Genomic DNA, 27,956 nt, shown 5'->3' with positions numbered 1-27,956 from the left:
TGTGATCTTAGCTCTGTAGGTGTCTCTTTGATACTAACTGCAGCCCCTTTGGACCTGCCCATCTGTGGCACTGGGGGTTGTGGCATGTAGACTGAAAGGATTGTACAAGACACAGTGAAGATGTGGAAAGTGCTAGGGGCTTGGAGGATCAGGGGAGGCTTCGTGAAGGAGAGAACCCTGAAGGAAAACAAGGTTTCTAAGGAGGAGCAACGAGGAGGGAGGGATCCCAGGCAAGGGGGACAACCTGGGCAAAGTTGTGGAAATGGGAGATGGAATGTCAAGATGAGGAACTAGCCAGGAGGGCCATTTTGACTGGAATGCAAAGTCCATGGAACCAAGGATGAGAGAGGCAGACTTATCCAAAGTCACACAGCCAGTCATTGCCAGAGCCACTCTTATAAGAGAGAGCCTGAGAGTGAGACGAAATGGAGAAAATGGAGGAAGAGAGAGGAGTGTCCATGCTTGCACATGCATGCACTCACATACACATGCACACGCATTCACACATGCACACTAAAGGAATGCAGGCTTTTTTTCCCTCTGTAAAGATAACAAAGTGTCGGCTTTTTTTCTTGAAGGATTGCACCCACCGATGCTAACCCTAACATTGTAGATCAAGACCCCTCTGTGACATAGCATACAGTCTTTGTGAGTGTCTCTGGCTAGAATATTCGTCTCCTGGACACTGCCTCTCTGGCCTTGGTAAGGCTGGCCCTGGGATGAGGGACATTTTTGAGTTGAGTAGCCCGTGGTGCTGGCAGAGTCCGGCTGATGTCAGGTTCTGGAGGAAGGTTCAGGAGACAGGTTCTGGGGGAGAGATGAGACTGAGGAAATGGACTTCAAGGGAGGAATGACAGCAACTCCGTCTCTGGAGTGTTTGACAGCTTCGAGAAGGCTTTCTTCATGTGACCCTGTGAAGAAGACCCATTTTAGAGATACAAAAACAGTCCAAGTGATGTGAAGAAGGTCATGCAGGAGGTGATGTAACTGGTGTCTTAGCTGGGATTCAGACCACTTCTGAGTCGAAGTCAGGGCTCTCCTGAGTGCACTTTGTAGAGTCTGTACCATTCAAGGGTCAGTTGAAGGGACTGGGGGTTTAGCTGGGAGAGAACATGGTAGTTGTGGTCAAGTGTCTAAAGGGCTATCGTTATGGGGGAATTTGTTTTGCTTTGTCCCAGAGGGCAGAGCCTGGAGCCTTGGGGTGAAGGGACAAAGGTTGATATAGTCTGAATTCAAGGACAGATTCTAACAAGGAGAGTTATTTTGGGGGAGTGGGTGGACATGATGAGCTCCCTGTCCTTGGAGGCTGCTCCAAGCAGAGGCTGGAGGAGCACTGATCAGGGTGTTATGATAGGGATGCTTAATCAGGTAAGTGCTAGACCAGGAGACATGGAGTTCCTTCTAGCTCTGAGACTCTCTGATCCTCTGATCTGATCTCTGCCATTTGGGGATGAAACCCTAAAGAGGAGACCAGAGGGTTTGCAACTGGCAGCTTGTCAGTTCTCAAGGATGATCCTGCCCTCTACCCTCTTCTCTCTGCCTTTTAATGCCCTGGAGCAAGGGGCAGCCTTAGGGCAGATGGTGCACCCTGCCTTCCCTGGGCACTGTCCTGGGCACCTGCCCTGGGCACCTTCCCTTTGCACCTGCCCTGGGTGCCAGTTCAGAGCACAGCTTAGTGGCCCTGACCCTCTGCCTCCCCTTGAAGGCTACGCCTCAAACCCTGCCTTGGCAGCAGAAGCCATCTTTATTCATCTGCTTCCCCTCCTGGACCAAGTATGGACTATGCACAAGCCTCTTAGGATCACAGGATTGAGAGCTGGAAGGGACTAGAGAGGAGAAGGGAGTCACCTCAAGTCACCCAACTCATCCAGGCTTTGGGACCCAAAGCCAGGCTTTCCCCATCATAGTACAGGTGCCAGTGATTTAGGGAAAGAAAGTAGATGGTGTCCTTGCCCTGAGCCAGAGAGCTCAGTACATCAGGGAGTGCCAAGGCTAGGCGAGGCCTTGGGGGAAGATCACTGCCCACCTGGGGGCTCCCAGGAGGCTTCTGGGAGTGGGTAGCTTGAGTTAAACCTTAGGGGACAGGTAAGACTTGAGGAGGTAAAGAGCAGAGGGAGCTGGGGATTCTAGGTGACAGCCTGAAGGAAGGCATGGACACCTGGGTCAGTCAGCATTTATGAAGGGCCTACTGTGTGCTAAGCCCTGGGAAAACAAATGCCAATTGGAAGAAAGGCATTTCTTTCCTTTAAGGGGCTTACATTGTAATAGGGGAAGAGGTAAGGGTAAAGAAGAAAGGAGGGGAAGGCACTTTAGAAGTGTGGAGGGCTCCAGGCCCAGGGGAAATCAGCACTGGGATAGAGCTGCCTAGTGGTTATGGAGAGGTGGGGGGTGGGGGAGAGGGAGAGGGAGGGAGAGGGAGAGAGAGAGAGGAAGAGAGAGGGAGAGATAGAGACAGACAGAGACAGAGAGAGAGACACAGAGATGGAGACGAAGAGAGAGGGAGCCAGAAGGAAAGAAAAGGAGAAAGAAAGAGAAAGAAAGGAAGGAATAAAGAAAGAGAGAGGAAGAAGGAAAGAGAGAAAGAAAGAGAAGGAAAGAAAGGAAGGAAAAAGAATTTCTTAAGCATTTACTACATGCTAGGCACAGGGCTCAGTTCTGGGGACACAGACACCAAAGCAAGATGATTTCTGGCCTTGAAGTGCTTACGTTTTTGTGAGAGAGGTAACAAACAGGGATGAGCAGTGCCCAGACTCCACTCATGAAGGGTGTTGGTCTGATTATTGTCTTCCGTCAGAGGGAGGTGGCAACCCCAAAGTTGTGCCGCTTCTCAGGGAGTGACTATTTTTATAACTTTAAAGTCATAAAATGTGAGAGTGGGAAGGACCTGTCCCTCCTCATCCTTTGGCCCCTCTCCAGTGCTGCCTCTTTCAGGAAGTCTTTCCTGATCAGTGCCCCCAACATGATCTCTCCCTTCTCTCAGCTCAGCACTCTGTTCCCTTTATATGACATTTAGAGAATCCTAAGTTGCAGTTTCCTAGGGACCTCCTTGGGCCCCCTCCCTGCCTGCCCATTTGGCTGGCCCCCTGAAAGTATCTGGGCCTCCCCACACTTTCCCCATTTCCAGGTGCCCAGCCCACCTCCACCTTGCCATGCTGGTGGAGACCAGAGTGTGGGTAGTTCCTGCCCCTGATCCCTGGTATCCTCAGGTGGTGTTCCTCAGGGCCCCTACATTCTGCTCTTTCCAGGGGGAGGGGCAAGATGAAAAGCCTGGCTGCCCATGGAGGCACTGGTGAGGTCCAGGATGCCTGCATTGGCTGTCAGATGTGCTGGGAGACCACCTAGCTTAACCTGAACAGAATGGCAGCTTCCTGATGCCCGGGGCCTGAAACAAATCAGGGTGGGCCAAAAGAAAACGAGGCAGCGGGCTGGATGGGTTTAAATGGATTCCCTGGACTGGCCTAGTTTGGCTTCATGAGCCTGCGCTGAAATTGTCCTTGTAAACCAGAGCTTGGTGGCTTGGTAGGTAGAGCTCTGGGCCTGGAGTCAGGAAGATCTGAGTTCAAATCATTAACCTTTGTCTGCCTCAGTTTCCTCATCTGTAAGATGAGGATAATGGCAGCCCCTACCTCCCAGAGTTGTGAGGATTAAATGTTTTAACTTATGAAGAGTGCTTTGCAAACCTTAAAATGGTATGACTATAGTTTGAGAAACTGTTTCTGGGTAATTAATTATTTTATGAATTATACCGGCAGATAATTAATGAAAGGGTCAGTGGAACTTGGAAATGCCAGAGACCCCTCATGGAACCCACTCCATGCTTACATGCCCTTGTCAACATATAGTGGGTGTTCCTGAGGTTGGTCATCAACTCTGATTAGTTAACAAGTAATGAAGAATGAATATTATAATGAGAGGTGGGCTTATTCTAATGAGGGTCTGGGGGACCTTAGTTCAGATCACTCAGTCTTGGTCAGAGATTTCACTCTACCCATATCACCGTCTAGGGAATCCACTTTTACCCAAACCCGTCTGAGTAAACACAGTGGGCCAGAATGCATCACTTCCCCTAAATCAGAACTTCTTTACCTTTTGATCAGGCCTGAGTTTTCCAGTTGGGTCAGTTTTGCCCCAGATTTCATCTCGTCATGAGCCCCGCAATCCAGAGGCTGCCTGGATAACCTCCAAGGGCTGATTCCTAAATGAGGAAAGGAAGGGGAAAAACCTTAGTCTTAACTCAATAACTGGCTATTCGTATAGGACAGAAATAATCTTTTCTCTCAGTGCTACATTCATGTTAATCATCACTGTTATTATTTACTTATTATAATTTTTATCATCATCGTCATCAGAAGCAGGATGTTGCTGTCCTCTCATTTCTTTTAAATTTCCTAAGAAAGGCCTTGAACTCTAACATCTCACAACTGGGACTGAACAGGCTCGAATCAGAAGGCTCCTCACCACAGTAACCTGGGTGACCTGTTTCTTTTTCTGTTAGATGAGAGAGTTGAACAAGATGGATGGAGGCAAACAGAGGTTAAGTGACTTGCCCAGGGTCACACAGTTAGTAAGTGTCTGAGGCTGGATTTGAACTCAGGTCTTCGTGATTCAGGCCTAGAACTGTATCTGATGCACTACCTAGCAGCCTCCTGGTAAGGCTGAATATATTGAACTTAAAATGTTTATAGGGTATCCAGGTCAAAATATCCACTAACCATTTGGAGACACAAATCTGGAAGCAGAAGCTGGATAAGTAGACCTAAGAATCATCGGCACAGGGGTGATAATTGAATCCTTGGGAACTGATGGAAGTGCCAAATGAAGTAATTCTTAGGACAGAGCCTTGGGGGACACCCACAGTATAGCAGGCCTGACCTGGAGGGGGATCTGTCCAAAAAGATAGGAGGAGAATCAGGAGAGAGAGTCAGAGACAGAGAGAAAAAGAGAGAGAGAAACAGAAACAGGGACAGAGACAGAGACTGACAGAGGGAGAGACACAGAGACATGGAGAGATACACGCAGAGACAGAGACAGAGACAGAGAGAATCCTGGAGGAGAGGGTGATGGACAGTGGCTACAGAGGGGTCAGGAAAGGTGAGAACTGAGGCAAGGCCTTTGGACTTGGCAGCTAAAAGAGCCCAGGTAACTTTGGAGAGGGCAGTTTGGGTGACATGATGAGGCCAGAAGCCAAACTGTAGAGTAGAAGAGGAAGGGAGGCGCCTGTTCTGCAGCCTTCCAGAGGAGGTTGGCCCTAGAAGGGAGGAGGGAGAAGACTGGTTGTTGAAGGGGTTTTTTGAGGACGGGGAGCCATGGGTCTTTTTGTAGGCAGGAGGAAATGGCTAGTAGACAGGGAGAGATTGGAAATAAAAGAGACAGTGGGGCTGGTGGAGGGGGCAATCAGCTGGAGAAGATGGCTTGGAACAGAATCCCTTGTGCACATGGCCAGGGGAAGGACCCACTCAGTCTGGGAGATGGGGGAAGGTGGAGGTTGGGACAGGGGCTTCTGAGAGAACTGAGTTGAGGAGGAAGGGGGAAGAGGGAGCTCTTAGTGAATTTTGTCAGTGAAATGTCAGGGGCATAGGCTTTGTCTGAAAGGGTTCAGGGAAGAGGAGGTGCCTTGAGAATTTTGAGAAAAGACAGGAAGGTTGGGAAAAACCACTTTGGCGGGGGAGATGTGAAAGGACTGTCTTGCCATAATGAGGACCCAGCAGCCATGAATTGGAGGGGACCCATCAACATGGTGTTAAGGTTTTCTCCATTCTTGTGAGGGTGGGGAGAATCCAGATTTGAAGCTGGCAGACCAAGATCTTTGCTAGGCTAAGGGAGCAAGGGCCTGGGGCCCCTCCTGGGGCCCCGTTCCCACATCCGTAAGTGGAGGGTTTTGGATTACAGCAGTGTCAGACTCCAGTGGGGGGGCATTAATCCACACATAAGCTTTCCCATAGGCTCACATACTGACTTAGTTTTAGAGTGTGAGGTTATCTATCTTTTATTGTCTTCTTATTTGTTTTGCTTAATGGTTCCTGATTTCACTTTATTGTGGTTCAGGTGGCATTGCATGCTGCCTCCTTCTGGACCAGGGGGCCTCTGAGGGCCAGGATTCTTGGGTCTCACCTAAACAGTCAGACCCTGAGTATAACTCCTAATGGAAGGCTGAGGTGAGGTTAAATGCAGCCATGTGTGTAGCATGACACACTGTATTTGGCACCAGAGGACCAGGATTCATATCACAGCTTTGCTACTTACTAGCTGTGGGACCCTAGAAAAGAGAGTTAACCTCTATGGGCCTCAGTGTCCTCATCTGTAAAATCAGGTAGCAGGACTGGAAGGCCGCTGCGGTCCCTTCTGACTTTATGATTCCACATGCCTTCACCTTCCTGGGCCTCAGCTTCCCTATCAGTAAAATAAGGCAGCGTGACTAGATGATCTCTCTGGTCCCTCATAGTTCTGGATTTGGGTCTACCTTTAGGGCTCACTGGAACCATGTGTTGCTCCTGGGCCTCTGCCTAAGGATGGGAAACTCCAGTGGAAGGAGCCTCCTCTTGTCTTTGGGGTTCTCTTGCCCAGGGACTGACCTGAGGAATAGGGAGGGGAAGGGACAGACCTTCTAGTAGCAGGGATGGTAAGAAAGAGAGGCAGGTGGGGAAACAGAAGGGCCTTGGCCTAGTAGAGTCTGGTGGGGTGGGGGTGGGGCCAGGGCTGCCTTAGCAGACAGCCTATTCCCATTCTTCCACCCTGAACATTTCCAAAGCCCTTTTCTCACTACCCTGAGGAAGTCACTACCCTGAGATAGGGACAGTGCCCCTCTTTCATGGATGGGCAGACGTGATCCTTTTGCACATTCCCAGGGAGTACATGCCAGGGCTCAGAGAGAAAGGCCCAGCCTTCCAGTGCCAAGCTCTTTCCCAGCCTGTCTTGGGCAAGTGCCGGTGGTTGGCTGGCACCCTGGCAGCCTTATAAACTGTGCCCCACAGATGGCTTTGGCAGCTGCTTCCTGCCCAGGGAAGGACCGGTTTTTCCACCAAGGACTGTTTCCTGGGGGGAGGGGGGAAGAAACACTCACAGGCACATTAGTCTAATCAAGTTTGTTTGGTTTTTGTTTGCAAATGTTTCGTCTTCCTCATTTTTAGACTGCAAGCAGGAGTGGTAGTAGGAGAACTTGCTCTGCTCTTCCTCAGTGGCTCCTTAGCCTTCCATGTCCTGCTGTGAGCCCCTCCCCCCCTCTGGGGTCCAGGGAAGGGATCCCATGGAAAGCTTTCTGAGGCCCCTCCTGGCTTGGGCTTGTCCGGATTCCAAGGGGTGGGGAGGGAGAAGCGTAGCAAACATCTTGGAAGCACCTACTGTGCACCAGGCCTTGAATAAGGCCCTGGGGAGACAAAGACCAGAAGACATTTATCCCTGCCCACAAAGAACTTCCATTCTCCTGGGCAGAGACAAAGAAATAGGCAAAGATACACAGGTACATAGACAACGGAAAAGAGGGGTAGGGGCTCACGGCAACTCCCAGGCTTTATCCTCCTTCAAGGCTACGTTCAGCTACTGCCTCCTCCTTAAAGCCTTTGCTGGTCTCCTTCAGCATCAGTCTTCCCTTCCTCCTCTCAAGAGGCTGAGATGGGGGAAGGAGGGCATCCCAGGCAGAGGGCACAGCCTGGCCAAAGGCACAGGGGAGGAGTAGGAGATAATGTCAAGTTTGAAGGATAGTCTTGTGGAGTTCACAAAGTGAATGACTTGAAATCATGCTGGAAAAGTAGGTGAGAGTTGGGTTAAATGCCAGACATAGAGGTAATAGGGAGTGCAAGGAACTGACTTGGTGAGACCTACACTGGAGCCAGGGCCCAGTGAACTGGGATAGGGGTTTTTGAGAGTTGTTGGGGGGAGGTAGGAGTGTAGAACAGGCAGCACTTCCTACCTAGTATTTGGGAGAAGCAGGAACCACAGAATCCTTGGGAGATCCCATTGGGACCCAAATGAAGGCTGTATGACCTGGGTGTGAGGCCCAGCTCTACTGCCCACTGCCTGTGTGACCTTCTGTTTCCTCATAGTAAAATAAGGAGGTTGGGCTCTTGTGGCTCTGGGTCGGTGGTCCCAGAGGGAGATGGGCACATGGGCCATCTGGCCCCCCAGATCAGAAAATGGAATGGCCACCACAGCACCCATGGGTGGGGAGGGGGTCATCCAGCCTCTGAGAAGGAGCCTGTTCCACACTGGGACAGCTCTTCTTGTTAGGAAGGAGGTTTCTCTTGCCATCCCTCACAAATGACCCTCTTTACAACTTCTAGTCATTAACTCCATTTTGAAGACATGGAGTTCAGTGTATTGGTGGCGCCTTCAAGGGTCAGGGAAGAGCCTAGGGCAGATAGATAGACCCTGGAGCATTAAATCCATGGGAGCTGATAAGGTCACCCAGGGACACGGTATTTGCCTCCCCCCACCTCCCTTCCTTGGAGTAGGAACCTTGAGGTTCCTTCCAACTCTGAGATTTCATGATCTTGAGAACTCTTTGAGAGTGGAGGATGGAGCCTTGGGGAACATCACTCACTGCTTGGGGTTCTGTTGAGCATGAGGAGCCCGCAGAGGGAACAGAGTGGGCAAAGGGAAAGATGAGGCTTCCTAGAGACAGAGACAGAGAGAGACAGAGGAGAGAGAGACACACACACACACACACAGAGGAGACACACACACACACACACACACACACAGAGACAGAGACAGAGGAGAGAGAGACAAACACACAGAGACAGAGAGAGACAGAGAGGAGACACACACACAGAGACAGACAGAGAGAGACAGAGGAGAGAGACAAACACACACAGAGACAGAGAGACGGAGAGAGGAGACACACACAGAGACAGACAGAGGAGACACACACGTACACATGCACACACACATACACACCCATGCACACACATGCACACACATGCACCCACACCCACAAACTCACACCCCCCACACCCACACACACACTCACACATACATACACACACACACACCTGCACATGCACACATATATGCACATCCACACACTCACACAGGCACACACGCACATGCACACACACATATACACACACTCACACTCACACACACCTGCACGCACACACCACCCGCACACAAACTCACATCCCCCATACCCACACACAAACTCACATGCACACATATACACACACACACACCTGCACATGCACACACACGTACACATGCACACACACATACTCACACCTGCACATGCACACACACACCTGCACACACACATGTACACATGCACACACATACTCACACCTGCACATGCATACATGCACACATGCACACACATGTACACACACCCTGATCTGCCCGCCTTTGGGCACACAGTGGCCTCAGCGCTGTTCTCAGGGCCCAGCAGGTCTGCTGCTCTCCAGATCCCCTCTGTCCTCCTCTGGGGGCAGCCTCACCTGCCATGGGTCATGGAGAACACTCACCAACAGATGATATTGATCCAGTGCTTCCCAAATATTTCAGCACTGTGTAAATGCTGGCTGTTTATTATTATCGTTTGCCCCGTCAAGCACTGGCCTTCCCACTTTCTTTTCCTCAAAGCTCAGAATATGTCTGGTTCGACTTGTGGTCCATGATCATCTCCTACAAGCTCTGGCCTCCTATGGATCAGGAGCTAGTCTCATTCCCCAGTAGACTGTGAGCCTGGGGAGATGGGGAGAGGGAAGGGAAGGGTTGGGCTGGATCATTTTTCTTCCTTGGATTCCTAAGGCCCTCCCTGCCCTTAGCAGGCTCTTCATCAGCCCTGAGTGCAGACCTGAGGCAGTGATGGGAGCTCACATCTGTGCTCACTTTCCAGTTTAGTTCGCAGCTGTATTCCCATCCACTGTCGTGTCTGAGCCTTGGTCAGCATCTTCACCTCTTATTATTGTGCCATTTTCCAGATAGGGAAGCTGAGGCCCAGAGAGGAAATGATTTTTCCTGAAGACACACAATGAGTCTGTGGCCAAGGCAGAGTTCAAGCTGTGGTTTTCTGACTCCTGGGGGCCCTCTCCCTCCCCAGTCATAGCTGCCTGCTCTAGCAGGTTCCCTGCCCCAGGCCCAGTATAGGCCACCCTTCCAAGATTAGCCTTGTGGTGCCCCCAGGATCATCCAGAGAAGGAGGTAGGAGCCCAAAGGATGAGGCCCCTGGCTGGGGGCCATCTCCTCCCCTGAAGTCAGGGCTCAAATCTGCCTCTGAGCTCTGTTTCCTCCTGTGTAAAAAGGTGGATAATAATGCCTGGAACAGCTAAATCTAGCCCTGTTGTGAGGCCCAGGTGAGATCCTGTTGGTAAAAGGCTTTGCAAAGCTTCATGCCAAAAGTACACCCACTATCATCTTCGTCATCACACCCAGCATTTATGGAGGCCTTTAAGGCTGGCAGAGTGCTTGGCAAATAGGAACTCATCTGATCCTCACAGCAGCTTGGGGAGGGAGGTTCTTTTATTATCCTCATTTTATAGCTGAGGAAACTGAGACTAAGATACAGAGAAGTGACTTGCCCGTGGCCATACTTGCAGCAAGTAAGTGTCTGAGGCAGGATTCGAACCCAGGTCTTCCTGACTCCAAATCCCTCAAGCTGCCAAGGTTTGATGAGAGGAGTTGTCTGTAGCTGAGGTCCAAAGAGTCTGGGATGGGTATCCCAGGTCTAGACCTTGCTGAGGTTTATGAGGCTATTTCCAGAGACTCTGACCAGGCTCTTGGGCACTGTGGGGTGGCTGCCTGGGGTCCTTGCAGGGGATGGGATCCCTGGGCTGGGCCCCTCAGGATCAGGTGGGTGAGGCCCAGTGGTTGGAGCTGAATAAACTGGCTTCTGTTTGCTCTGTACACAAGGGGCAAGCCAAGCCTTAGGGATGGGACAGGTCTGCCTGGGAGTGCTGCCTCCCTGCCCCCACTCCAGCCTGAGACCTTCGAACAGTGGGTGGGGTAGGAAGGGCCCCAGCCTGGCAGGCAGGAGAGCCCTCTGGCTGTGTGACCATGGACCAGTCACTTCCCCTGTCAAATTAGGATGAGAATCCTTGTGTTGCTGACCTCCTGGTGGGGGTGAGGTGGGCTGTGAATTCGAGTAGACTTGGGGGGCAGAATCAAGGCTAGATCCCAGGCCCTGAAGTAGGGTGGGGGCTGGGCCAGTGGGATGGTAGTGTTAGATGGGGGAGCAAGCATGGACTTGGGAGTCGGTAGGACTTTGGGGAAGGTGGGAAATTAAGACAAGAAAGTCCAGGGGCAAGAGCCCTTACTCCGGGAGTTCAGAGGGCTGCGTTTAAATCCTGTCTGTATGACCTGAGACAAATTATTTCCTCCTTCTGGGGCTCAGTGTCCTTCTTTGTAAAATGATAGGGTAAACAAGATGGTTTCTGAGGTCTCTTCTGAGCCAAGATGACTGGGAGGAAGAACGAGGGGAGCCAAGGGGTCTGGGAATCCCTGAGAGACGCTTACATTCTCCTTGCCCCCAAAGACTGATCCCCCTTCCTCCAGGATCCCCAGTGCTCAGTCCTACTGGGGTTCAGGAGCATGAGATCTGTACCCAAGCTCCAGCTCTGCCACTGAGATACAAAGCCAGAGCCACAAGGAGGTCACTAAGCGTTAGAGCTGGGCAGCGTGCAGAGACCCCTCATTTGACCGAGGAGAAAGTGGAGGCTCTGGGAGGTCACATAGCCAGTAAATGTCTCTGGGCTCCCAACTAGGTTCCTGTTTACTAGAACATGCTGCTTGTGTGACCCTGAGCAAGTCACTTCCATTACTACTTGGCACATAATAAGCGCTTAATAGATGCTCATTCATTCTGTCATTCTGTTCTCCATGAGAAGTGCTTCCAAATATTCACCTTTCTCTTCCCATCTCCTGCCCTCTCAGCTAAGGACTTTAAAGTATATGGGGGCCTGGGGGGGTAGGGGCCTAGAGTCAGGAAAACTCAGTTCCAGTCCAGCCTCAGATACTTCACAGCTATGTAATCCTGGGCAAATTACTCACCTCTGTTTGCCTCAGTTTCCCCACAGCACCTACCTCGCAGGGTTGTGGTGAGGCTCAGATGAGCTATTGAACCTGACATACAGTAAGCATCATATAAATGTTAGCTCTTTGGGATAGAGCAAGATAATGTACGTGAAGCACTTTACAAACCTTCCCATGCCATGCTGATGTGGGGTCCTGACCTTACTCCCCGAAGTGCTTCCTCTGTCCAGCTTCCCTTAAGCCTTAGTTCAGAGCCAGGCCTTCCCAGACCAACCCCTACTGGCCATGTGGCTTTTCTCTTCTCACAGTTTCCACTTTCTCTCTTCCCCCACAGAACCAAGGAGAGCATGTACCACTCCCTGACCTATGCCACCATCTTAGAAATGCAAGCCATGATGACCTTTGACCCCCAAGACATCCTGAACGCCTGCAACATGATGAAGGAGGCCCAAACCCTGTGCCAGAAGTAAGGGGTGGGGAGTAGGGGGGACGTCAGGAGGTGGGGCTTGTGCTGGAGGAGGGATTTCTTGTTTCGGGACAGTGTAAACGATCATGGCAGGCATCCCCTCCCACTCTAACATACCAGGCATCCCTTGAGACTGACTCTCTACAGAAGCAACTTAACTGCCCAATGGGATGGGATTTCAGTGTCAGTAAAAAACCCATCTGATCAAAACCCTCTTTATTCTCACTCCTGATGGTCACCATTCCTGAAATCCCACCATTAAGAATTCAAGACGCCTAGGCCCCAGCTTGCAGCCAGAAACTCAGCCCCCTGCTTTATTCCCCTGCCTTGTCCTTACTCTTTGAGGCCTAGAGCCTACTCTCTAAGAGGTCTGGAATCTCTGCATCCCATGGCTATGCTACTGAGATGCCATTGGTCAGAACTATAACTGCTAATGTTGGCACCTGGCACTGGTAGCATGAAACGTACCAACAGATCAGCTTTTTAAGACAAACTCAGGTGGAGTGTGAGCCCCTCATGGCAAGGTATCTGGGGGCTTCAGGACTACAGGCATGGCACTGGGAGGAAGCCTACTATCCTTACCATCCAGCTAATTATAGTTCGTTATTTTAGCAGGCAGCCATTATAGCTCAGCTGTTTCTATGCTCCAGAACAAGGGTAAATGTTATTTGTGCCCTAGGGCAGATCTCTGATTGCTCTGACCTAGTTATGGCTCTGTCCTATCCTCTTAGGGTTCCACCTTTCTCTGCTAATGGCTGGACCATCTAGAATTTATGCCTGTGGAAGACCCTGTCTGGCCTACAGAGGCATCTTTGCGTTCAAGCCAATTTGACTCAATTCAGCCAAACTTTAGTGAATGCTGGCTGCGTGCAGGCCCCTGTGCTGTTTGGGGCAGTGCAGGGCCTCGGTCCTAGGGAAACTGAGATGCAGAATAGCACAGGCTCTGCCTTCAAGGACCTTACAGTTTCCTGGGAGAGACAAACAAAGCTCATGGACGGACATGCACTGAGGAAAGATCAGGGTGAATCAGGGAAGACTTCTTAGAGGAGGCAGGGCCTGAGCTGAGGCTTGAAGGAAGAGCTGAGGAAGGAGGGCATTCTAGGCATGGGGTATGGCCTATGCAAAGGCACAGAGGCAAGAGAGAGCCAAGCAGACTGGGGAATAGCTTGGCATGGACGGTTTTTGGAATATTGCATCCAGTGAGAATAGGAGGATGAAGGAAGTCTTGGATGAAGGGGAGAATGGCCTATGATGGATGTGGGTGCCATATGTAGAGTTACCTTCATCATCTTCTATCTCATAAGGGAAAAAACCAAGCCCCAGAATGGGAAAAGCCTTGCCCAAGGTCACTAGTGCAGCAATTCAAAACTGGGTCCCTGGATTCCCAGTTCTGTGCTCTTCCCACTCTACTATAGTAGACTTATCGAACTGGCATGTGGCAAAAACCTGGGAGAGTTACTTACCACATTGGATGACAGATTGGGCTCTCAGATGTAGGCAGGCTACAATGGCAGGGCAAGTCGAAGATGAATGGAATAGGTTTTGTAAATTCAGTGATGGACACGTGTCCAGTGCCTCTGGAAAAGAACTGAGGCATGCAGGGGTTGCGGGCATGGGCTGGCAGCTAAACAAAGGTGGTCTTGCGCTGCGTTAAGAAGCAAAGTTTATACAGTGAAGGCTGAGGACCTCACTCAGTCCATAGAGAATATTGTGCCCAGTTCTGAGCATCTGTTCAGGAAGGGCACAAACAAATTGTACCATAGCTCCAGAGCCAGAGGGACCCTTAGAGCTAATCTCAGCCAATCCCCTTGTTTTATGGAGGAGGAAACTGAGGCCTGAAGGGTGGAGAGGAAAGTGGCTTAGTCAAGGTGGCACAGCAAGATTTGATCTAGCGTTTTTTCCTTCCTCTGCCTGTCTGGAAGAGGGCCACCAAGATGGGGCAGTGTCTGGAGACTATGACTGGGGGACTGTGGTGAAGGAACTGGGGCTGGGTAACCCCGGAAACAAGGGAAGACTCAGGTGGCAGGACTGTGTTCAGGGAAGAGGAATTTGGCTTGTTCACGTTGGCCCCAGAGGGCAGACATGTGGGAACTTCAGCTCAGAACTCATTGGGAGCTGGCCTAAAGTGGAATGGGTGGCTTGCTGGAGGTAGCCCAGCATCTGCTGGACAGCACCCCTAAGTGCTTAATAAATGCTTGTTGACTGTCTGAGGACTGTTAAGGGCATTCTAACGTGAAGGAAGAAGATCAGTCAGGAAGTGTTTATGAAGCACCGACTGTGCTAAATGTTGGGCTGGATAATACCCAAGGCCCCTCCTGGGTCTTAGATCTGGGGAGGCAGGCTGGGCAACAGCCCTTCAGTAGTCTCTTGGCTTGGGCTCCCATTCCTGCTCTGCTCCTTGGGCAGTTTACTCATCTTCTCTGGGCCTCTTTGCGTGTTTCCTTGGTGAAATGAGGGGGTGAGGTAGGATGACCCTTAAGGGCCTTCCTACTCTTAGCCCTGTGGGGCCTCAGTGGTTTCAGCAAAAGGCAGGGCTGATCCTGCTGCCTGTCCAAGGCCTCCAGCTGTGATCTCCAGTCCAGGAAACCACCCCCAGATGAGCCCCTGGGGAGGGGCAGTGGTTGCCTGGCAAGCTGAGTAGCAGCTGTCTCCTTACCTCCACACTGGGGCAGAGCTGTTTGCTGATGAAACTCATTAAAGACTCCCTGATCACCAGGAAGCAGGTCCTGGGCCATTCATGTCATGAGTTACCTCCTGGAGCCAGATGGGGGTGGCCTGCACCAGCAAGGGCACTGGGCATTCCAGGAAGGAAAAGCCAGCGCTCTGGTCAGATGACTCAAATAGCAGCTCCATCCCAGGACTGCAGGGTTCCTTCATCATACTGCCCCCTGTTTATAGACAGGGGTGTGCTGGTAAATGTTTAACAGCCAGCCGTCCAGAAAGGCAAGGCACGCTTTAAAGTTTAACCTGCATTACTAACACTTTCTTAAGCCTAGGAAATCAATGAAACAGTCAGTCAGACCTTGACTTGAGGCACGGGTTAATTTCGGAGGTGTAAATGCTGACCATTCACAATCAGCTGTCTAAGCTGGGGGTCCCAGCACCCCCTGCAACAGTCCGGAATAGTGAGTGATGTCGTACATATCACTGGGAGTAATAACAATCATACTAAATAGCGTTTTTAGAGTGCCTACTGTGCGTCAGTGCCTGCTGTGCGTCAGGGCCTGCTGTATGTCAGAACCTACTGTGTGCTACACACTTTACAAATATTATCTCATTTGACTCTCACATCACACCTGGGAGATGAGGGAGATGAGGAAACTGAGGCAAACTGAGTGACTTGTGCATGGTCCATGCACTTGTAAGTGTCTGAGGTGGGATTGGAACCCAGGTCCTCCTGATCTTGTGCTCCCTAGGCCTTGTGCTCCCTAGGATAAAGAACTTGTTTCAGAGCTAAGTCATGCCTGACCCAGGCAGGACGTGTGACCCTGGGTAAGTCACTCAACATCCCAGTGCTTTAGGCAATTCTGAGGCTCTGAATTGCAAAGAAAGTGGGAGTCTGCCCTACCATGAAATCAGGGGCCTGACCTCTGGCCCCTGGAGGTCTGCAAAGATCTCTCGTCCTCATTCTGTCCTCTGAGCCTCCTGACGGTCCTGGGAAGTCGTCCTATTGCTCTGTTTTGTTCGCATTTGACAGAAGAGGAGGCTGAGGTTCAGAGAGGCTGGGACTCGCCCAGGCTCACGCGGCCAGGAAGTGAGGCTTGAACCTCGTCTTCTCACATATTGCCCTCCTTCCCTACTCCACAATCCAGCCTTGTGGCCTCCTCAATGATCCTCCAGCACTCTGTCTGTCTCTTACTTCCAGGCCTTTGTCCTTGCTGTCCCCCCATGCCTAGAACTCCTTCCCTCTTCACCTGTGTCTCCTGGCTTACTTTCAGGTTCAGTTCAAGAGTCACCTCCAAAAGGCCTTGCCTGGCTTCCCTACTTCCCTCGAGCTGGGCTTGCTGGGGCAGGGGGCTTGGTCACATTCACAGAAGCTCAAGGGACCCTTCTCTACAGCTGAGGGGGGCAGTAGATAGAGTGCTAGATGTTCGGTTGGGAAGACCCAGTACAAATGCTCCATCTGGCATTTAGTAGCTGTTTGACCCTAGGCAAGTCACATCACTGCTGTCTGCCTCAGTTTACAGTTTTTGTGAAATGGGGTCAGAATAGCCCTACTTCTCAGGATTGTTGAAGATCAATAAGCTCTGCAGACGTTAAAGTCTCTCTAAGTTCTAGGTGTCATCACCATGACAAGATGGCGTGGGCTCAGCAGCCTTCCCCATCTCGGGGGCCTTCCTCGGGACACTCAATGTTCTTCCTGTGCTGAGCTGCGGGTACAAACATCTGGGAATGCACAGGGTCACGAGCTCACACTAGCCTCTAGCACATCCCAATCCCAGGAGGGGCTTTCATTGTCCAAGGTCATGAACTCGAGCACAGGGCAAGCCCCTCACAATTGAGAGGACCACAGACTCCCAGGTCACTGCCATTCTTGGCCCATACCAGAGGCAACCAGGTGGACCGGATGCTAATGCGCTGTGTGACCCCAGGAAACTGTGGCTAGCTGGGGGGGTTGTCCTGCCTCAAGTCTCCCCCCACTCCAATCTACTCTCCACTCACTGACAGGTCAGACTGATCTTTGGACAATGAAAACCATTTCTTGAAAGAGACACACAATACCTTTTATATATACCAGAGGGGGGCCCACCCTCTCATTTTACAGATGGAGAAACTGAGGCCCAGAGGGGAGAACAACCTAGCTGCAGCCACCTGACAGTTTGTGCCAGCACTGACTGAAGCTGAAGCCATGTCTTGGAGGGCTTAGAGCTGGGAGGGGCCTCAGGACAGAGGCACCCTCTCTCACCACCCTTACTCACGCCTCCTCTCTTCTCACAGACACCGAAAGAAATTATCTGTCGCAGGCTCCTTCAGCAACCTTGTGCACCGTCCCACCCTGGATCAGTTCACTGAAGGTGAGGTGGTCCCCACTGAGTCCTGGGGCTATGCTGGCTGCCTACTTCAAGAGGGAAGGGTCTAACAGGCAGGAGGTGCCCCCTGCTGCTGGCAGTCAGAAGCCAGAGTCCCAGACACCTCAGCCATCCAGAACACAACTGAGGAACTAGGAGTGAATACTGTCATGAAGCCCATGCATGCCCCTCCTTCAGTGTGGCAGTGCCCCCTTTGGCCTAGAGCAGGGCATAAGCTGGGTCTGCACAGCAGCTAGGGAGCTGAAGAGGTTGGCCAACTCTCAGGTGTCTGCTGTGGATTATCATTGGCCGTTAGAAGGAGCTGGATGGGAGGTGAGAGAAAGAAACAGATTTCCAGAAGCCCACCCCAAGAAGCATCGGGTAGCAGAAAGGGAGGAGCCATCAGGGGTACCACACTCACCCAGTGTAAAGAAAGCAGTTTGGGACCTTTGCGTATAGGGGCAAATAGCTCCCCCCCCCACCTCTCAGCAGGAGAGCCCCTCAATTGACCCTAGAACCCTAGAACCTTGCAGGTGAAGGGATCTCAGAGATCAGTCAGTCTGGTTTTCCAGTTGAGGAAGCCAAGGCCCAGGGAGGGTCATATGAGGAGGAAGAGGTGTAGATCTGGAACCTGGGTCCCCCAGTGCCGACTCCCTGTACCTTGGGATGATCATGAGAAAGGGAGCTCAATGGTGAGGTCCAGGATACCAGGATTGCCAGAGATCTGTCACTTCATCCCTGGAGACCCTGCCTGGCAGCTCCAGTGTCTGCAGATTGTTTTATTGAGGTGTGGAGGCCAGAAGGGGGCTCAGGAAGATTCTAGACCAACCCGTATGTGAACGAGCATTGTTTCCGAGTGGGAGTTGTTTGACCTCTGCTTGGAGACCTCCAGGGAGTGGGAACTCTCCTCTCAGGGAGGCAGCCTCTCCCACTCTGGGATTTCTCTTGCCATGAGGCCTACGTTACCAACGTGGGGAAAGGCTTCCAGTTTGAGGCCTTGTTGGGGACAATTAAAGAACCCAGTTAGCCTGGAGACTGAGGAGGAACATGGTAGGGACAAGCCCTGGAGCTGGGGGTGGGGGGTAGGAGAGGCTGGACCTCAGGACAGACTTCCTAACCATGAGAGGGATGTGGCCACATGGAGATTCCTTCCTGTACAGCCTCTGAGGTCGCTTCAGCTCCCTGTGAATCTGTGACCCTTATTTGTTGTTATTGTTAAGAGAAAACCAGAGGTCCAACCTCTGATGCTGGCTCCGCTGCCGTGGCCCAGCCCCTTAACTTCCCTCTTCTGTAAGACGGGGGCCTGGGTTGGACATGTTCTGGTCCCGTCTGACAACGGGCTGTGGTGGAGAGGAGACACCAGGGAGGGAGCAAGAGGAGATGCTAAAATGAGGCTGACTCTGTGCCCCTCAAAGACTGCCATCCTCTCAGGGGCAGAGGCCTCCCTGGATGACCCCTCCAGGCATAAGGTGAAGGGTCAGACTAGCTCTAAGCCCTGGGATCCTGTGCCCAGTCATCACTAACTGCCTCAGTTTCCTCCTCTGTAAAATGGGCCTCAGGGTCCTTTTGCTCTGTCTCTGTTTGCTGGGAGGTCCAAATGAGCCAATATTCCCATAAAGTACTTCATCAGCATCGTCACTGTCATCCTCAATAATTACTCCTGCTACTCTTGTTTGGGGAAGTGCCTGGCTTCCCTGCAGGTCCCCGGTGCCCAGGACCTGAGTCTGTGTGACGTGGACCTCAGAGAGGCCCCAGCCTTCTCCCCAAAGGATCCCCAGGCCTTGGCAGAGCCAGGGATAGGGGGCAGCCCTGCTTGGGGGCTGAGCTGGTGGTGTAGGGTCTGGGCCTCCCATAGTGCCAGCTTGGGACGGGGGGATAGGCAGACTTGTTGGGGTTTACAGACCCACCCACCCCTGGCCTGTGGGTTTTCTCTCCCCCAGAAGAAATTCATGCAGAAGTCTGCTATGCTGAGTGCCTCCTGCAGAGAGCTGCTCTGACCTTCCTGCAGGTAGGCTGGGGGCCTGCTGACCTCCCTTACGCCAGGGGGTGAGGTGGGGTGGGGAGGGTCCCTTCCTATCCACACCCCTGTGCACCCAACAGCCCCTACACCACAAGTGGTGCTGGGATCTTCTGTGGCTGAAACTTCACGTCCAGTGGCGGACTCGGGGTGGGGGAGGGAAGGGGATGAGCCCCAGCATCATTTGTAAAAGCTGGCATCATGGACTGGAGTCAGAGGTCTCAGGTTCAAATCTCAGCCCTGCCAGTTACCACCTATGTGACTCTGGGCACCTTCCATGACCTCCCTGGGCCTCGATTTGCTCCTCTGAGAGATGAGGGGCCTCTAAGGTCCATCCCTTCTCACCAAAGGGTATTGTTTCCCTGTTCCCAAGACTCAGTAGCTGGGCCCAGCATTTCTGCGATAAAAGGGCCCAGGGCCCACACCATCCTGTGTGGTGCCATGACTGCCTTTTTTGATATCTGGGCCCCTGACAGCTGCCTCTCCCTCAACACCCTCCCTGAACCCTCACTTCTACCCCCACACAAACCCATGCCCTCTCAGCCCCTTCCTCTTGGAGCTCCTGAACTGTGCTGATAGCTTCTCCCTCCCACAGGATGAGAACATGGTGAGCTTCATTAAAGGAGGCATCCGCGTGCGGAACAGTTACCAGACGTACAAGTGAGTGGGCCAGCAGCCAGGGCTCCCTCTCCCCCAGGCTCTCCCCTGTCTGCCACATCCTGCTGCTCTTAGGCAATCCTCAAAGCCTTCAACTGCCTCATTTTGTAAGGGAGGAAACTGAGACCCACAGAGGGGAAAGGTCATTTTGGATACCTGCTCTGGGCTGGCCCCGATGGCCGTGGTGCTGGGGGACCCAATGGTTCTCTAGCTTATCCAAGACACATGGTCACACAGCCAGAGGTCTGCATCATTGTTGTCCAGCCTGAGCAGGAATCCTCTCTGTAACACCCCTGACAAATGACCAGCTGGCCTCTGCTCATACATCTCTAGGGATGGGGAACTTACTACCTCCCAAGGCAGCCCCTTGTGGCTAACCCCTCTCCCCTCAATGACCCCCCTAGACACCTGAAGGCAGTTTTGATATCCTTCTTATACTGATAGTCTATGTTCTATGATCTGTTCCACCCCCAACGTTATATGTTCTGTGCTCTGAACCTGCTCTTAGCTGTGCCTTATGTTCTAAGTCCCCTCCCAGCTCTGATGTTCTAAGGACAACGTTTCAATATTCTGTATTCTAAGGTTCCTTCCACAGGCAATGCATAAAGCACTGGGTGCTGAGTGACCCTGGTCTGGTCCCTTCATCTCGGCAGGCCTCAGTCGCCTCAGTTATAAGATGGGGACACTGATGGCACCTGTCTCCCAGGGTGGGCACTTAGCACAGCACCGCACGCACAATAGGCATGTAAATGTGCGCTGTGTATCACTGTCATTCTTTGTTGTTACTGGGATTTTTATGTTTCTTGGCCCGAGGTCTCTGGGGCAGCCTCTTTCTAAAGGCAGCACCGAGCTCCAAACCCTGTAATTTGGTAACCATGCGTATCTCCGAGTCTCAGGCTGGGACGAGGGGTGGTTGGTCTGTCACTGAACAGAAGCTTTTGTGGCCAGGGAACTGGACAGCCTGGTGCAGTCCTCCAGCTACTCAAAGGGAGAAAACCACAGCCATTTTGAGGGAGGGGTGAAGCTTGGTGTAGGTGCCTTCAATTTGGTAAGTACTGTTCCCCCCCACCCAGGGAAGCCTGTCTACCTTTTCCTCGCCCCCTCCCCTTACACACACACACACACACACACACACACACACACACACACACACACACACACACACACACACACACACACACACACACACACACACACACACACACACACACACACACACACACACACACACACACACACACACACACACACACACACACACACACACACACACCCCCCAGGGCTGGGCTGGGCTTCTCTCAGGTGACTCAAGGTGACTGTCCCTTTTTCACTCTCAGTTTCCCACCCATGAGTTATCAGTCACCAAAGTTCATGGAGTCCCCCTTATGTGCCCAGGCTTGTGCAGAAGAAGGAAGACACCTCGCCCATGCCCTCAGAAACTAGCATTTCCTGTAGTTGGGTTGGCAAGACTCACAGACAGGAAACATTTAGGAAGGGCCCGAGCAGCCACAGCTCCCAGGGTGCACTTTGGGGGAGAGCAGAGATGGTGAGTTCATTGTGGGTGCAGGAGGGATGAGTCAAATGGGCTGCCTCCCAGCCAGTAACTAGAGTAGTGCAGAAGAGGCTCTGTCCGGTGCCACATGAGAGGGTATTGCCTACACTCTCCCCGGTTTAGAGGGTGTTGACAGTCCTTTGGCATTGTAGACAGAAGAAATAAAACAGTCCCCAGCTAATGAGACTCTTGGGACTTAGGAGGTCTGACCTCTCTTTTGGTCTGTTACTAATTCATGATGTGACCCCAGGGAGAGTGACCACTGCCCATCTCTGGTCCTCATCCTCATCCGCATTGGCAGGAGGCTGACCATCTGTGCCCGGCCCACTCCCAGGGCAATTGGGGTGGTCAGCTGAGTGTGAAATAGCTTTGAAAACCCTTAGTAAAGCAGAGAGCCTATTGACCTTGAGTGACTTGGCATTGGCTGCCTGTCTCTGGGCCATCATCATCTGGGTCTGCTCGCTCTGGCCCAGTCTCTCATGCCCCTTGCCTCCTCCTTCCTCTGGCCCTCAGCTCTGCTCTGCCCTCCCTGGCACTTACCTGTCCTGGCTCCACATCTCTGGGGTGGGCCCTTCTCACTCACCGGATGAATTGGGCTCCTGGCCTAATGGAGGGGCTTTCCTCCACTCCCAGGAAGCACTGGTGGGATACATTTGTTCCTAGGGGGACCTTCTGGAGACAGTCAACAGCTGTCAGCTGTCAGCTCTAAGCCAACGGCTTAGAGTTCCCTCCCTAACACACATGGTCTGGGGGAGGAGGGTAATGTCTGAGGCCGGTGGGGGAGAGTTTGCAGCCAGAGGATGGAGAAGCGGGGGTGGGGGTGGGGGAGCCTGGAATCAAGGCCAGACCTTTACTCCCGCCTCTGCTTACCTGTGTCCTGCCCTGCAGACACTGTCCATGCTTCCTGCCCGGATCCTGCGACTGCTGGAATTTGTAGGCTTCTCTGGGAACAAGGTAAAGAGTCTGCTCTGAGCGCCTTCAAGTGCAGGGTATCTCCTCCCCGCTCCTGCTCGGCCCACCTGGAAGAGCCACCCACCCAGCAGATGAACTCTAGGGGTCTCCCTGGAGGCAGGGGTTTGGAGGAGATGACCTAGAAGGGGGCCAGACAAGGCCTTTGGATGATGCAGCCTCCCAGTTTTTCCCAGTTCTTGTTTGGGGGAATTTTCCAAGAGGAAAAGGCTCTGAAAGACTTTGGCCTTGGTTCCAAAAAGGAACAGCCCCTTTTCCTATGCTCTGACACAGTTCTTGTCCCTACTCTCCCTCCTTACAAGCTAGGAGACCAAGAGCTTGGAGAATCTCACCTTCTGTGGCAGCCCTGATCATCTGGTCAGCCAGCCTCTGCCTGAATACTTCCAATGACAGGAACCTCACTGCCTTCTAAGGCAGCCAGTTCTATGTTAGACAGTTGTTAGGAAGTGATTTTCTTCCTCATCGTTGTGCTAGGGACCAGAGAAGAACCTGTGGCAGCCCTCCCAAATACGAGGAGACTGCTCTTATATCCCCCCAAGTCTCCTCTCAGCTAAACACCTCCAATTCCTTCAATTCCTCTGCCTATGGTGTGGTCACAAGGCCCCTGTCCGAATGTTCTCCTTCCTCCGAAGACTCTCCAGCTGACCGATAGCCTCCCTCAACTGTGGTGCCTAGAACGAAGCCCACCACTCCAGAGGCAGAGGACAGTGGGACCCTCATCTCCTTGTTCTGGGCACTCACCTCTCCTCCTCATTTGCTCACAAAGAGTAGCACAGAAGACATTATAAAGATCTTAGGACAGGATGTGTGGAACCATGGAAAAGCCAGTTTCATTCAAATCTCAGCTCTCTATGTATCCTGTAGGGCCTTGGCCATCACTTAGCCTTTCTGCCCTCAGTTTCCTTGTCTGCAGAATGAGGGGATTAGGCTAGAAAGTATCTAAGGTTCCTTCTGGCCCTAGAGCTAGGACCCCATGAGGGCCTCTCCCCTCCTGCCCTTCTGTCCAGAGGTGCCGCCCCCACCCCCGGTCTCTCACCTGCCTCCCTTTGGTGTTGCCCGTTGCCTCTTGTTTCTGAATGTTCTCTCTCTTTCCTCTTTATTGTGCTGCTTTATTCCTTTTCTCTAATTCCCCTCTTCTCTCCATTCCTCTCCCCCTTACCTCTCTCTCTCTCTCTCTCCTCTCTTTCCCTCCTCTGTCTGCCTTCTCTGTTCCTGGATCTCCACCTGTGCTCTCCCTCCTGCTCAGGACTACGGGCTGTTGCAGCTGGAGGAGGGAGCCTCTGTGCACAGTTTCCGGGCCGTGCTGTGTACCATGTTGTTACTCTGTTACCACACCTTCCTCAGCTTTGTCCTCGGTAAGAAGAGGTGCCCTCTGCTTCCTCATCCTTCCCCCGAACCGCCCTCCCCACCACTCCTCAGCTCCACATCCTAATTCCTGGGGAGGAGTAGGCAAACATTTACAAAGAATTCATTCAATTAATTACATACTTATGGGAAAGTGCACCAAAGACTTTGCAACTGTTCTCACTATACCACCTCAGTAAAAAAAAAACTAACTGATCTCACCTGATAGTTGTGGTGGGAAGCACACTGATGGGGGCTCAGGAGCTATAGCGTTTGAAACATAGCCCTGTCTCCTTGGGGAGAGTCACTAATAGCATAAGGGGAAACATAGTAGCCCTACCCTTGGAATCATGATGCCCCACCCCATGCTGGGTTCCTGGGCTCACCAGTCATTTTGGGGTGGGGGTGGTGCAGAATAGTGCTCTCACCTCTGACCTTGAACCTGTCTCTGTCCTTGGGACCATGACAGGCACCGGGAACGTCAACATTGAAGAGGCTGAGAAGCTCCTCCAGCCTTACCTGAAACGTTACCCCAAAGTAAGCCACTCCTATCCCTTGTGTCTCCCCCAGGACCAGGAGCTGTGGGCCCAGAAGCTTCCCTTAGCACTCATAGAATCCCAAGTTAGGAGGGATGAGAGGCCTTAGCTCACTTACCATGCAGTGCAGGAGGAAAGATCACTAAGATTCGGTTTGAATACTTCTAGTGATGGAGAGCTCACTACTCACAAAACCCAGCTTTCTTATATTACTCCAGGATATTTGAACTCCACTAGTCCTAGGTCTGGTATCAAGCAAAACAGATCTATTCTTTAGTCCCTGGGACAGCCTCCAGATAACTGAAGAAAGCAGCAGGGTTTTTTGGGAATCTTTGGGATCCTGCCTCCAGTCAAGGGTGTTCTGTGGGTGCTTCTGTTTTGCAGGGAGCCATCTTCCTCTTCTTTGCTGGCCGGATCGAAGCCATCAAGGGCCACATTGACATAGTGAGTAGCCAAAGCCATTGGGGTCCTGGGAACATAGATTGGATTTGGAAGGGGCAGCGGTGGGGGGGAGGGCACAGTGGACAGAGCTCTAGATTTGGAGTCAGGAACACCTGTGTTCAAGTCCTACCTCAGGTACTTATTAGATGAGTGAACCTGGACAAGTCACTTAACTACCATGTGCTTTGGTTTCCTCATCTGTAAAATGGGGATAACAGCAGGATGTTAGGATCAAATGGGATAAAAAATGGAAAGCACTTTACCATTCTTAAAGTGCTAGAGAAATGACAGTTATTATGTTACAGATTAGGAAAGTGAGGCTGAGAGGTTAGGAGATATGCCCAGGATCACATGATGATGTGTCTGAGGTGGTAACTGACTCCAAGTCCAGTGCCTTGACCACTACACCACCCTCCCTGTCCTGGGCCAGAAAGGACAGTGGTCAGTCCCCAAAGGTCTGGGTTGGGGAGGCCAAACAAACATTGGCCAGGCACCAGACCAAAGGTAGGTCTTCAAAGGTAGGGGAGACTGGAGGAGGAGAATGTCCAGGCTCTGCCCTTGGGATATTCCAAGTCTAGATTAGACTGGTCAACACATAGTAGTTTGGAAGGGGGAGAGATGACCGATGGCTGGAGTAGTGAGGGCCAACTCTATGGAGAAGGTGGGCCTTTCAGGCCCATGGAGAGGAGGGGAGACGCTTTCAGTAGCTGCTTCAAAATCCCCAGCACTGAGCAAGTAACAATGAACTGACAATAGTAATTAATAGAAATGATGGTGATAATTAACAGGTACCCAGGCCTTCATACCTGGAGTGCCTTCAAGTTTCATAAATTGCTTTCTTCCTGACTGGCTGGGAGGTAGAGAGCATGAATATTATCCTGTTTGCAGCTGAGAAAACTGAGGCATACCTGAGGTGAGAGGTAATTTACCTGTGAGAGAGGGTCAGAGCTGGGCCTCAAAGCTCGGCCAGTCTGAGGTGTTTGTCCACTGTGCCTGCCCTGTCTCATCTCTGAGTCCTGACCATGGCCTGAGGTCCCCACCCTATCATTCCATTGTCATGGCATCATTATTTGGACACTTGGCTAATACTGGTATATCAAAGCTGTAAAAGTCTTAGAACCACGGAGTCTTAGAGCAAGAAGGGGCCAGTGACCTCAGCAGCACGTAGAGCAGCCCAAACCTGAAGGGAAATCCCCGCTGACCCTTGCTGACAAGTGGTGGTCTAATCTGTTATTTCTATTAGCAATGACTCTCGGCTTTGTCTCATCTGAAAGTGTGACGAGTGTACCATCAAAGTCTTTGTCGAAGTCCCTGATAAACATTCCCACAGGATACATCCTGAGGGCCCTCCACTAGAGACCCCTTTCCAAGCTGACGAGGTCTTGTCAAGGACCACTTTTGGCATCTGACAATTCAACCAATTCTCAATCATAGGATTGTAGGTTTAGAACTAGAGGAGACCTCAGAGGGGGGAAGGACTTCATCAAGTCCACCCCCTCCCCTTCATTTTATAGGTGAGGAAACTGAGGGACAGAGAAATTAATTTACTTGCCCAAGGTCACATGGGTAGTAAAGCAGCAGAACCAGGACTTGAGCCCAGATTCTCCTCACTTCACCTCCTTGTACTCTCCTCCTACCCACACATCTCCATCTTGTCCACCAGAGGGACAGCAAGAGAAACTTCATCGAATGCCTCTCTACAGTCTAAGGACACTACAAGGGCACAGCCTTCTCCTGATCCCCTAGTTACTCTGTTAACACAAGAATGAAGTCGGTCCGACCTGACCTGAAGCCATCCTGACTCTGTGGTCGTTGCTTCCTTTCTAAATGCTCAGATCTCCCTTTACTATTATATCCTGGAGTTTGGCCAGGAACTGTAGCCAAGCTCCTTGACCTATAGACTCCATCCTCTTGCCTTTTTGAAAACTGGGACCTTTGTTCTTCTCCCAGTTCTTTCACCTTGGGAGAAGCGCAAAGGTCCAGGCCTTGTGCCTTGACCTCAATTGAGGTCATCTAGGTGCTTTCTTATGATCACATCCTTTCAGCTCTCTATGAATCCTTTTGGTCTGTCTTTTTCAGTTCAAAGTAGGAATTGGGTTGTGTCCACTCTCATCAGCCCACTTGCCCCAAGCACTGGTCCCATCCCTTCTTTCATCCTCCTCTTTTTCCCACTGTAACTCTCTAAGTCCCCTTTGGTGGTCCTCAGTTCCCCTCGTCACCCTGAGCGCATCCTGAGGTTTTCTGCTCCAGACCCTACTGATGCAGGATATCTGTGCTCTCACATTTGTCCTATTACTGACCCTTACTTCTGTCTTCTGAATTTGTCTCTTAAAAATCTAAACTATGGAGTTCCTGGTACATCCCCATTAGTCTCTTTTGAGGACTTGGCCTTTCCTTCCTCATTGGAATCATCTCCCTTTGTGTCTTCAGAATTTTTCTTGAACATCCTCCATCTCCTGCCCCTCATGGCCTGACTTCCCCTGTAGAATTTTGGGGTGTCCATGGGGTTCACCTCTCCTTTCTCTGACTCTTTGGAATCTGCTCTCCCCAGATCTCTGCCTCAGATGTATGGCTGTGTGTGCCTGGCTTTCTCTTCCTTCTCTACCCGGAATCCTGAAATGGACTAGGCCCCTTCTCCAAAGGTTCCCCCCCCCCCCATTTAGAGTCTTGGAATCAGAACTTTAGGACATTCGATATGTCTGTAGAGCTCATCCTCGAAACCAGGGCTTCTTAACCTGGAGTATGTAAACCTGTTTTTAAAAAATAAATATTTTTGTGTTTGTATATTATATTATATTACATTACATTCTATTATATTATGTTATAATATATTCTTTAGGGTTAGATTGTATTGTATTGTATTATATAGTGAAATTTATATTATAAAGAGCCATAGCTAGGTGGCGCAGTGGATAGAGCACTGGCCCTGAAGTCAGGAGGCCCAGCATTCAAATTTGGCCTCAGACTCTTACTAGCTGTGGGAGTCACTTAACCCAATAGTACAGTG

General features: G+C 51.5%; 1 protein-coding gene and 1 long non-coding RNA gene across 15 annotated transcripts in view; one reads left to right on the top strand and one right to left on the bottom strand.

The window, feature by feature from the left end:
- TTC39A (tetratricopeptide repeat domain 39A) overlaps positions 1 to 27,956 on the top strand; it is a 62,419-nt gene that overhangs the window by 22,393 nt on the left and 12,070 nt on the right. For 10 of the 14 annotated variants that reach the window (XM_072649408.1, XM_072649415.1, XM_072649406.1 and 7 more), the window contains exons 3-11: positions 12,293 to 12,424; positions 17,363 to 17,439; positions 19,374 to 19,441; positions 20,046 to 20,110; positions 21,056 to 21,155; positions 22,548 to 22,613; positions 23,875 to 23,983; positions 24,442 to 24,509; positions 24,893 to 24,952. In XM_072649408.1, the coding sequence (XP_072505509.1) occupies positions 12,293 to 12,424; positions 17,363 to 17,439; positions 19,374 to 19,441; positions 20,046 to 20,110; positions 21,056 to 21,155; positions 22,548 to 22,613; positions 23,875 to 23,983; positions 24,442 to 24,509; positions 24,893 to 24,952 (745 nt within the window). Of the gene's footprint in view, positions 1 to 12,292; positions 12,425 to 17,362; positions 17,440 to 19,373; positions 19,442 to 20,045; positions 20,111 to 21,055; positions 21,156 to 22,547; positions 22,614 to 23,874; positions 23,984 to 24,441; positions 24,510 to 24,892; positions 24,953 to 27,956 lie in introns of those variants that run through there. The other 4 variants (XM_072649410.1, XM_072649419.1, XM_072649407.1 and 1 more) reach the window with 3 other exon arrangements.
- Positions 544 to 27,884, bottom strand: LOC140530127 (uncharacterized). The gene is made up of 4 exons (XR_011975809.1): positions 25,756 to 27,884; positions 22,530 to 25,147; positions 4,087 to 4,195; positions 544 to 911 (listed from the first exon to the last, which is right to left on the bottom strand). It is a non-coding gene; the product is annotated as an uncharacterized lncRNA (long non-coding RNA).

The sequence above is a fragment of the Notamacropus eugenii genome, chromosome 2 (genome assembly GCF_028372415.1).
Source record: "Notamacropus eugenii isolate mMacEug1 chromosome 2, mMacEug1.pri_v2, whole genome shotgun sequence".
Taxonomy (NCBI): domain Eukaryota; kingdom Metazoa; phylum Chordata; class Mammalia; order Diprotodontia; family Macropodidae; genus Notamacropus; species Notamacropus eugenii.
This window is presented reverse-complemented; position numbering and strand designations above follow the sequence as displayed.